The sequence below is a fragment of the Electrophorus electricus genome, chromosome 13 (assembly GCF_041902795.1).
Source record: "Electrophorus electricus isolate QZ-2024a chromosome 13, ASM4190279v1, whole genome shotgun sequence".
Taxonomy (NCBI): Eukaryota; Metazoa; Chordata; class Actinopteri; order Gymnotiformes; family Gymnotidae; genus Electrophorus; species Electrophorus electricus.
The window spans coordinates 7,942,501-7,954,490 of record NC_137509.1 but is presented as its reverse complement, the minus strand read 5'-3'; the positions used below and the strand labels follow the sequence as shown (position 1 = coordinate 7,954,490).

General features: G+C 47.4%; 1 protein-coding gene across 1 annotated transcript in view; it reads right to left on the bottom strand.

Moving 5' to 3' along the window:
- Positions 1–1,666: 1,666 nt before the first annotated feature.
- Positions 1,667–11,990, bottom strand: part of efnb3b (ephrin-B3b) — a 63,293-nt gene continuing 52,969 nt past the window's right edge. The window contains exons 3-5 of the mRNA XM_081694990.1: positions 8,945–9,037; positions 8,233–8,301; positions 1,667–5,619 (exon numbers count right to left, since the gene is read on the bottom strand). Of these exons, the coding sequence (XP_081551116.1) occupies positions 5,189–5,619; positions 8,233–8,301; positions 8,945–9,037 (593 nt within the window). The 3' untranslated portion in view covers positions 1,667–5,188. The remainder of the gene's footprint in view (positions 5,620–8,232; positions 8,302–8,944; positions 9,038–11,990) is intronic.

Here is an 11,990-nt window from a genome sequence, read left to right as displayed (position 1 = left end):
GGTACAAAGATTTGTGGCTGTGTGTGCAGGCTAACAGACTGTATGTGTAAACGTGACTCTAAGGGCACGCAAAGGTGCGAAAGGGTGTGTGTCTGTGTGTGTTTCCTGCATATGGTAGCCATCAGCTCAGTCATCATCAATAGTCATCATCAGAACGAGTGCATCTGGAGAAAAATGATCACAAAGTAATGATCCCCCCAGGACACCGAGTGAATGCTTGTGTGTGTGTGTGTGTGTGTGTCATTTTTTCCCCTTCTCGCTTTTCTGTCCCCAGCTGATCTCGGCCTAGCTCGGCCCCCATTGGCTCACAGGAGACGTTAGTATTTCCATATTATAGGAGTGCACTGGCATATAGTGCTCTTTGCATTGCATTACAAAACTCACCAAACACCCTTGGCTTCCAAACACACAGGTGGACTGTCAGAAGCTCCGGCGTGAGACCACGCCCCTCACCCCCCCCCCCCCCCCCCCCGGACCCTCTCTGTGCCCTTGGATAGAAACTTTAGCACCTGTTACATTCACAACAGGAGTTCATTTATTATTGCACCTCATCTTGTGGAAGGGAATATGAGCTTGTTTTATTTAAATGTATTTAAATCAGGCTCCGGTCCCACGTGAAACGATGGCCGTCATCATCAGACTGCAATAACCTAATGAAGTTTGTTTCACTTAAATGATTATGGTGCACTGAAAGAGACCTATGCTAGAGAGTAACGTAGCAGTCCTGACAAATAGGAAGCCATTTTACCTCCACCAGCTGGATCTGTACGGAGGACTAACAAGGACAAAAAGAACCAGATGTTGGCAGAATTCTGTGTAAAAAAAAAAAAAGGCTTCTGATAGCTTGTGGAACTGAGAGATTTAAAGAGATATTTGTAGTTGGGTGCCCTTTCTTTCTATTTTGGGTTAAGTTCAGTAGAGGACCAAATCAGAACTAATTAATGACCTAAATATAAATCAGTAAAATCATTTATTTGAATGGTCAACTCTCTACACGAGAGGTGGCCTGTCCCAAAACGAGCACACACACAGACGCACATACACACACATACATACACACAGACACACTCTCACACGCACAGACACATACGCATACAGATGCACATACATACATACATACACAGGTATAGAGACGCACACACACATGCACACAAAGACACACGCACTCACATACACACCTGCACACACATCCATACACATGCACACAGTCGCACACACATACACACAGATGCGCACACACTTACACAGAGACATACACGCACACACACATACATACACATGTACACACACACACATCCACACACATGCACACAGTCGCACACACACACACAGATGCGCACACACGCACACACTTACACAGAGACATACACGCACACACACATACATACACATGTACACACACACATCCACACACATGCACGGAGACGCACACGCATGCAGATGCGCGCACACGCACACATACACAGAGACATACACGCACACACACACATCCACACGCATGCACACAGCTGCGCACACACGCACATACACAGAGACATACACGCACACACACATACATACACATGTACAGACACACACGCACACGTAGACGCATACACATGCGCACAGACTGAAATGTACATGTACGCACAAACAGAAAAATAATACAAGGTCAAAGAATGGTGCTTAAACAATTTTTGTCATTTTTTAATCAACATTTCTTCAAAGGAATGTACTAGTTGTTTTAACCTCTCTTTCAAGAGGTGCGTATGGGGTGGAAGGAAAGAGAGGGAGTGATGAGGATGGGAGGATGGACACAGCAAAGGAAAAACATCTCACGCACAAATGCAGCAACCCACCAAAGTCTCAACACAGCAGCGTGAGGAGATGGTGAGGTCCTTCAGACGGCCGTCACTCACTGGCTACTGGCACAGAGAAACAACGTACACACGCACGCACCGAAGCGCTCTCTAGAAACACCGCACACGCCTCTCTCGCTCCTCCTCACGCTCTCTTGCTTTTGTGTGCTTGCAAAATACAGAGCCCAGGGCATGGAGAAGGGTTCAGAGTAAAACAGCGTAGCTCCCGAGACATGACGAATGACACAAGGGGTCGGGGGGGGGGGGGGTTGGCGACACATGCTTGAGTTCCAGACACATCCGGGTCTCCTCGCTGCTGAGGCGGCCGTGCTGTCCACCGAGACGTCGTTCTGCTTAGGTGGTCCTCCAGCAACAGTCTTTTGCCATCGATGAGTCATTGGAGGCCGGGGTCCGGGCGGGGAGGCGCACCGCACACAAACACGTGCGAACGGCCGCGGCCGAGCACAGAAATGTGGCACACGAGAAGCAGTGTTTGCCATGAAACGTCAGAACCAACAGAAAATCGAAAGTTGACCAACAGATAATGTATCAGATACCCACAAACAGTGGCAAATGAATGCACCATATTCTTGTCACTTAACAGCAAAATAACACGTACGTGTAGCCAACTTGATTGTGAAGTGTTAACAGAGAATATTGACATTACACAAAAACAGTGATGTTTACGTACTGCAGTGTTACACAAGAAAAACTTAGAAGTACTCAAATCAGAACTCTGCATGTTCCATAACAAAGTTTTAAACATGTCTTATTCTTGCTTTGCGTACTAGACACACAGCAAAGTGGTGCCATACCTAAATGTTTATGTATTCGTCTGTGTGTGTGAGTGTGTGTGATGTATGTATGTTAAGCCCTCAGTCTCAACCCAGTTTTACACAAAAAGCCAGAGAAACATCACGTTGATCAGGTTAAACACCCTACCTTAACAACCACACTGTGCCATGGACACACCCACCAACATACGGCAACATAGGAACATTTACTAAAAAAATGAGACTCATGTTGGCACAATCAAAATGTGTGTGTCATCTAGTCCCAGAACTGCACAAGTGCAATCAGAGTGTGTGTGTGTGTGTGAGAGAGAGAAAGAGAGAAAGAGAAAGAGAGAGAGAGAGAGAGAGCGAGAGAGAGAAAAAGACTCCAATCAGAATTCATTTGTTGAGGTAATCAGCATCCATGTGCCCGACCAGAATGGATTCTGATTGTGCACTTGGGGTGTGTGTGTATGTATTTGTGAGTGTGCTGCTTTGGGTGTGTGTGTGTGCATGTACTTGTGAGTTTGCTGCTTGAATGACTTGTGTGTCTTTTCAAGTGCATTCTCATTTTCTGAGGGTGTGAAATGTGTGTCATACTTGCATGGCTATGTATATGTGTGAAGGTATATCTGTCTGTATGTGTGCATGTGTGTGTGTGTGTGTGTGTGTGTGTGTGTGTGTGTGTGTGAGAGAGTGCTTGTGCGCATCATACTAGACTAAGGCGCAATTTGTGGGACTGAAAGAATTTTCAACGAATCTCAAATATTTCCATCTCGCTTCTTGGGAACAAAGAAAAAAGTGAGTGAGGGTATGAACAATTATTTCTATACATCCATCCGTCCGTGCGTCCGTCGGAGAGAAAACGAGCTCTCTCCTTTCCTCAGCAGTCCTGTGTCTCCGTGTAGCTGAGAACACCTCCGTGTCCGTGGCTTGACTTCAGCCTGATCTCACACCACCTCTGTCAAGAGAATACAAAACAGCTGCCACCTCACTCACTCGCCCCCCTCGCGTTACCTCCGTCTGCTGTGCCATCCTTCAAGGGTCCTTCACCCCCTCACACTTTTCTATCGTTCCGTTTTTAGCGTGTTCCTGTTTCACTTCCAGAAGGTTCTGCGCTCATCCCTGCTTCCCCCACAGAAGGGCTCACGTTCTTTTCTTTTACCTCCTCCCCTCCCCTCCCCTCCCTTCTTCATTTCCCTCCTTTTTTTTTTTGTAAAAAGAGTGTCTTTGCACATTTTTTAAAAACCTTTCTCAGATTGTTCCTCTACCTCAACACTTTTACAAATGAGGTCTAACTTCAAAACTACATCATAGTAGGAGCTATAAAAATATACATGTAGAGTGAAGACTCCTGGGAAATGGGAAATGAGTAAGGAAAAAGGAGGAATAAGACCTCGGCTTGCAAAAGAAAATAAAAAGATTAAATTAATTTAGAATACAAAAGGAGGAGAAACAGGGGTCGGAACTTTGGAAAGCCAAGAAAAGAAATAGTGGCTAAAAAAGAGCCTAGCAACTGAAATGTCACTTTAAACTTAAAAAAGACATCTAGAAATTATTTTACTGCATATTCATATATAATAATAATCTATACGTGATGAAAGCGATTTTAAAAAGCCCCCCCAAAAAAAAAAAAAAGAAAAGAAAAAAAAAAAAAACAACCCCACTTTTGATTTTCACCCATTTTTTGTGTTTTGGTTTTGAAACAGTCTAACACACTCACATTCACTCAAGTACAATGCTCTCTCACAGATACACACTGAAACACACTCACATACTGTGACTGAAGCACACGCTATGCCCACGCATGTTCGTGCAACAGCACTGTCATAATTATTAACCTACACACTCACAAAGAATGCACATTATTAAAATATACAAGATTTTCAATGCCACTATGACTCCTCCAATCAAACACAGGGCCTTGAGTCATGTGATGTGAGCACTGGGCTATGATTGGCTAAGCCAGAGGACTGAGCCTCCCCTTATCAGAGGAATCGCAAACACAAACAAACAAACAAACAAACTAAACTGCTATTTGTGAGTTATTGTAATGTTCAAGATCACATAACATTGGTCAGGATTGGACAAACTGAAAACGAAGTTTACTTTCAGTCTTTTTTTTGTTGTTTTTTTTGTGTTTTTGCCAATAGATTACAAAGGATAAGGTTCTGAGGTGTTGCTCAGTGACGCCTCAGGAAGTAACAGATCCATTCTGGTTTGTTTTGTTTTTTTGTTTTTTGTTTTTTTTCACTCCGAGGGGTCTAGACGAACTTTAGGAGCTTTTATCACTCTGAGAGGAGAGGGAGTGAGAAAACCTTACACTGGCGTGTCCTCTCAATATAAAGCCCTCAACCATCACAGCAGTCATTGATTTAAGGGGTGTGTGTGTGTGTGTGTGTGTGTGTGTGTGTGTGTGTGTGTGTGTGTGTGTGCGTGCGCGTGTGTGTGTGAGTGATTGGGTCCAATCACAGGGCTTGAAGGTGCCACAGTCAGAACTTGACTGTAGGCCAGGGAGCAGTTCGGTTCATACTGTTGTGGTGCAGGTGGTGGGTGACAGTGCCAGGGTCTCTGTCCTCATACTTTGTAGTAGATGTTGGCGGGACTCTGGGGTGGCATCTCCTGCACGATGTAGACGGGGTGGCCGTAGTCCCCGCTCACCTTCTCGTAGTGCGGGCAGTAGGCCGAGTCCGAAGTCCGCAGCGGGATGATGATGTCGCTGGGCTCCGAGCCATTGTTGTTGCCGCCTCCGCCCCCGCCCCCGCCCCCCCGCTTGGGGGAGGTTAGGGAGGAGAGGGAGAGCGGTGGGTGGTGCGACTCTGAGTGTTTGGAGTGTCGCCGGCGGTAGCACACCACGCAGATCACCGCGGTGACGAGCAGGAGGAAGGCGGAGCCTCCTGCTGCGCCAGCGATGACGGCGATGTTAGAGGCAGGGAGGGGGCCGTTCTCGCCGCCCGCTGTGGCTCCTCCCCCGGGCACTCTGGGAAATGTAGTGTTCCCAGTGACCCCTGAGGAAAGAGAATAATTTAACAAGACGTTTAGCCCAACACTTTCCTTTCAGTAAATGAATATGCATATACGTTTTCATTTTACATACAATAAATATATTGCGGGCAGTCTTATACACTTGTTGATCAATGTATAATTTGCCATGACACAATTTTATGGTAAAATCCTAGGGAAGTTGTAAAACCTTTTGGATATGTATTTAATTGGTAAACCCACAGTCATGGTAGACTTGGAAGAAAAGTCTGGACTCCTGACATGGACACAATCGTTTGACAGTTACAGAAGGCTCATTAATGCCGCCTCATTCTGCCCTATAGATAACATCCTCTGTCCTGACCAAATTAGCCCTCTGACTGGCCAATTAATGTCTTTAACCAATAGAAATGATCCGGTTTAACAGTACTTTCCCAGTTCTTTTAATTTCTAAACACCGCAGTTTCAAACTTGGTAAACAGCCAGTTCCAGTTCCATTTCCAGTTCCAGGCCTGGAGATCTGTCTTGTTCTGATCTGCTGGTTTTGGATCATTAGCTAATGATCCTGCCATAAATGGATATAAATCAGCTTTATTATGGCTGAGGAAACACTAACCTGCACAGTGTTTTTAGTCCACCAGACCCCCCCAGATTCACTAACTAAATGGCATACTACACATGTGTATGCACAGACACACACACACACACACACACACACACACACACACACACACACACACACACACACACACACACACACACACACACCAAACTGCACGATTAGTGCACCGCCTTAGTTTCATGCTTATTTATTTGTGCATAATAATGCTGAATTTTAAAACATGTTCAAGTGATCAATTAAAGCCATAACAGGAAGAAAGAAATGATGATGTCACACTCCATATCCTGACTAATTCCACCATGCAGGGAGGAACAAAACTCACTGTCTATTACATACACACACAAATGAGGTGCAGTGTGCGCCGAACCCCACCGCAGTTTACGCTAAGAAACTAGAGCAGGTCTCAATGACAATGAGCAAGAAGCCTCTGGCCTCCTGGGACAGCGTCTCCGTCCTTTAACAGACGGTTGAAAGGACCCGAATTGTGGAATGTGGTCAGCATCAAGGTTAGACCACCATGACATCAGACGTTATCTTTACAGACCGCGCGGCCTAATTACACACTTGCCACGCAGCCGCAGAGGGAGCGGCCAAGCAGCTACTGTCTTGTGGTCTCAGTTTGGCTTGGCTATGTTCTAGGTGTGCATGTGTGTGTGTGTGTGTGTGTGTGTGTGTGTGTGTGTCTGGTTGCCAGAGTGACAGCAAGAGCTCCAGCCGGGCGAGGGATTGGTCAGTAATACTGGGGGATCTGTCTGCAGAAGTGCTCAATTGGTGCATCATTATTCTGAGCACAATTCCTTTCATTTCCTCTCTTTCGTGCTCTCTCTCTGTCTCTCTCTCTCTTACATTCTCTTTCTCCTCTCCCTCTCCCTCTCTCTCTCTCTCTCTCCTACACCCCTCTCCTCCTCCTGCGCTCCCCGTCGTGGCTCTTAGGCTGTTCCAGACCAAGCACCCTAACTGATCTCTCTGTACTGAGACGGAGAGAGACAGACAGAGAGGCAGAGACAGAGAGAGAAAGCGAGAGCGAGCACAGAGGTTTGATGCCCTTCCTCCTGCGCCTGAGTGCGCTGGGGTTCTACAGCTGGTCTGCTCTCCCCTCTCATGCTCTAATATTCTGAACCCGTCAGTCCAGCTCCTCAGCACCCTGTAAGTGCCTCGCCCCTAACACAGCTCGTCCTTCTCTGCCTCACACAAGTCACAACAGTAGAGCGTGCGCGCGCGCGTGTGTGTGTTCGTGCATGAGCCAGTACTGTCGATGAGTCTGTGTGTTTTGTTGATGTGTGTGTGTGCGTGTGCAACCTGACACTGTGATTGTGTGTGTGTGTGTTTGTGTGTGTGTGTGTGTGTGTGTGCGTGTGTGTGTGTGCGTGTGTGTGAGAAACAGTGCAAGAGCAGAATAAGAGATAAGGAACAGCTCGAGATGTTCTTGAGAGTACAAACTCATGACGTCCATAGAATGAGTAATCATCACCTCACTCCTCTCTCTCCTGCTCCTCTCCTCCCTCTATCCTCCCCTTCTGCGCATCTCTCTCTCCGCCTCTCTCTCCCCCTCTCCCTCTCTCTCCCCACTCCCCATCTCTCTGGACCAACAAAAACCGGGCCGCCAAACTAATGGCAATAATAACTCTTTGATATGGCTCCCCACCGATCCCTCCGGCCTGCCTCTCTCCCAGGGCAGCTATTATCAAGGCCTACTCTGCCTCGGGCTCTGGCCCGGCACACGGAGCGGGGTGGGTGTCGGGGAGAGAGCAGGGGAGAAGAGAGAGCAACAAGGAGAAAGGGAGGAAGAGGAAAAACAGAGGAAGAGAGAAAGAACAGCATGATGGAATACATCAAACAGAACCCCAGTGCCAGCTCTTGCTTTCTCTTGCCATCTGTCGCTTCTCTCTCTCTGTCTTTCTCTCCGCGTCCAGGCGACACTTAGGGGCTTTAGTGCTACGTGTTGCATGCGTCTGGCCGGTACGTTTGGGATATGATATTTATCTTATAACCTGGGTTTCCACTCGAAAGGGTTTACCTGGATTTCGGCTGTTGGTACGACCCGCCTGGTCGGGTTTGGCAGGCTTTGGAGGCAATCCGTAGGGCCCTGTGGAAATACAATGAAAGGCTTTTAAAAAGAACATTAAATGGTTTTGAGATTTTAAAATCAGACCTGTTTGACCCGCAAGCAAAGCCCAGACAGACTCAGATCTCTCACAGTGCTGCTGAAACGTTCACTGAGCTCTGTGGGGGTTCCCCATCAGCCCCCATCATGCTTATGGGCAGAACGGCATCGGCCTACCTGTCACCTGCCAATGGGATTATTCACCCACAGTCCTTTTGAACTTATAGGGGAGGTTTTTTTCACACTCTCTGAGTGTGTATGTGTGTGTGTGTGTGTGTGTGTGTGTGTGTATGTGTGTGTGTGTGTGTGTGTGTGTGTATCTCATAAGAAATCTGCACCAGGCTTTTATTTAGATGACAAACAAAACAAGACTTGACCTTCTAGCCACACAGCAGATAAGGAAACACTCATAGAGAGAGAGAAAGAGAGAGAGAGGGATAGCTAGATAGAGAGAGAGAGTAACAGGACATTTTGTTTTTAAAATTGATATCCAATCCATTGACACTACAGAATAACCCAGAAAAATGTAACATTCGACTACATCATTTACAACTTTCATGTCTCTGTGTGTGTGTGTGTGTGTGTGTGTGTGTGTGTGTGTGTGTGTGTGTGTGTGTATACTCACTTTGTCCCACTTTAAGCACGACCTTCATGCCCTGTGTGGCACACACTCCTCCTCTCATGCTCTCGAGGCCCTGACGCGTACCGTCTGACGTAGCTAAGAAAGAGGAGCAGGAAACAGTGAAAATGAGTAAACTAAAACACACACACACACACACACACACACACACACACACACACACACACATACACATACACATCCCTGCATCCAGCACATTTTTGCAGCACAGAGCCCTTGTTCTCAGGTGCAGGGTTAAAACTGCGACAGGCAGAAATGGCCCAGTGCAGAGTGTCAGAGCTCTCATATAGCCTCATTCTGAACCTCTCTGGAGGACATTTAACACCATAATGCATCTTCCCTGGATTCTCACACACTCACACACACACACACACACACACACACACACACACCTGGTCAGTGAAGTGGCTAGAAGACAATGTTAAAGAACGGAGAAGAACAAGCGGGGTGTGCGGTGGGCCAGGCTGGGTGAGGAGCCGGGCTGAGCCAGACCCTGGGCTTCAGCGCTCAGGAAAGGACACGCCGCCCTTGGCAACATGGTCTGCCATCTCAATGAGCCGGTGAGAGAGCGAGCGAGAGAGCGCGCGTGTGTGTGTGTGTGTGTGTGTGTGTGTGTGTGTGTGTCTAAGAGAGACAGAGAGAGAGATTGAACTTCATATAACTATGAACCCTGTTCTTATTTACTGAAGGATGGAAAGTTGAGGAATGAAATGAGATGAAAATGTCTCTCTCTCTCTTTTTTATTCTGTCTCTCCATCAAAGGGTCTCAGGAGGAAAATCCTACTTTTTTCCTATTTAGAGAGAAATCCCAAGTCACCCCTTTCTCCTGCGCAGCTCCGGGTTGCGGAATAACATCTCAGCCAATGAAAAGGGCAGGAGGGGTGTGAAGAAACAGGCTTTCACACCTCTCCCTCCTCCTCTCTCACTCTGGCCAATGAATTACACAATGTGTGAATGCAGGAGACCGAAAAAGGAGAAGGGACAACCAGAGTCCTACACACACACACACACACACACACACACACACACACACACACACACACAGAAGGATAAAGGAGAGATCACATGGAAAGAAATGCAGTGGGGAAAAGAAGTGATGGAAAGTAATGCTTAGTTATATTTATATGGCACATTTCACAAGTACCAAGGTGGTTCAAAAGGGAGAGTCAGAGGACTTTAAGATCATTAACACTCAACGTGGCATCATCTGCTGACTGGGATCCAGGCACGCCGGAGATTCTAGATGCTTCTGGCTGCACAGGTACTGGAGGTGGTGATCATGTGACTCTTCAGCATGCAAAACATGTGACAGGCCAAACGCAACCTGAAATAGCAGCTCCCTCCCACTACCATGTCATTCCCAGAGCATTAGCGCAGGAGGCCCTGCCATGCTTGCAAATCAGATATCCGCCAGACGCCAAAAACACAAGCACAAGCTTTGGCATGTCTGTCATGACCAAATCCCAACCACAACAAGCAGACAGTCTAATTAGCACTGTGCCACTTTCAGTTACTTTGTGCACAATTCAGAACATTTGTGTCGTACTTTCAAAACATGAAAGGGTTCCTTTAGTCTTTGCGGGCTGAGACCCTGTGTGTCTGGTGGAACTGGCCGTCTGTGCGCGCGCGTGTGTTTGTCTGGTGGAACTGGCCGTCTGTGCGGGTGAGTGTGTCTGGTGGAACTAGCCGTCTGTTGCCTGCATGAGCTCAGCTAGCTGTTTCGGTCTCTTGATAAACAAAAGCACAAAGAAGCATCAAACGTTTGGCCTCAGCCGCTTTAGCTGTGGTTGCAGTGTAATACTGGGCTGGTCACTTTAATCACCGCTGACAAGAACACAGCACACCCCCACCAGGAGGCTACGCAGGGGACGGGGACGAGACACCAGCACAGACTAAATTAAAACCATACCTTGTCTAGCTAGCTAACGTGGCTTACCGATTTGACTTAGAAACCTTTAATAGAAATTAGTGTTTTACTCTCCAAACTTGGCACCCATTTGAAGTATTCAAAGCTTATTGAATTCTTGGAAGGGAACGTTAAAGATTTGGTATTTTCACATCATTGCAAACATTGCTAACACATGGAGTTTCTTGATAGATGAGGCATAAGGCAATCTGTTAAACCAGTGAAAAAGGTATGTGACCCAGTATCACACTACAATAATACTGAACAGTGGAAAGCAACTACCAGTTCATTCCGGGATGATGAATAGGTGTCCGTCCAGGTGTTTTGCCAGACGGAGGACAGGGAGCCGAAAAACCAGACTGTCCAGCCTAAAACCGGACGTCTGGCCACCTAGGTCAAACTGGCCAGCAGCCATGCCAGATACTGTCCAGGGTCTCTGCTGTCAGGAGAGGTTGGTTGCTTTTCAAAATGTGTGTTGCACTGATTCTATTTCTGACAAATGATACCTGTCCAAGCTCCATGCTGTGAGAAACAATCAGTTTTACACAGCCTAGCCTACAGCCTGGCCTAGAGACCAGCCTACAGCCTGGCCTAGAGACCAGCCTACAGCCTGGCCTAGAGACCAGCCTACAGCCTGGCCTAGAGACCAGCCTACAGCCTGGCCTAGAGACCAGCCTACAGCCTGGCCTAGAGACCAGCATACAACCTGGCCTAGAGACCAGCATACAGCCTGGCCTAGAGACCAGCTACAGCCTGGCCTAGAGACCAGCATACAGCCTGGCCTAGAGACCAGCATACAGCCTGGCCTAGAGACCAGCCTGGCCTAGAGACCAGCATACAACCTGGCCTAGAGACCAGCATACAGCCTGGCCTAGAGACCAGCTACAGCCTGGCCTAGAGACCAGCCTACATCCTGGCCTAGAGACCAGCATACATCCTGGCCTAGAGACCAGCATACAGCCTGGCCTAGAGACCAGCATACAGCCTGGCCTAGAGACCAGCCTACTGCCTGGAGACGAGTCTAGAGACCAGCCTACATGCCTAATCTAATATACAGCATAACATGTACAGCCCAGCACACAGACTAGCACAGAGATTAGTCTTGCACAAGTGTTTGTTTTTGGA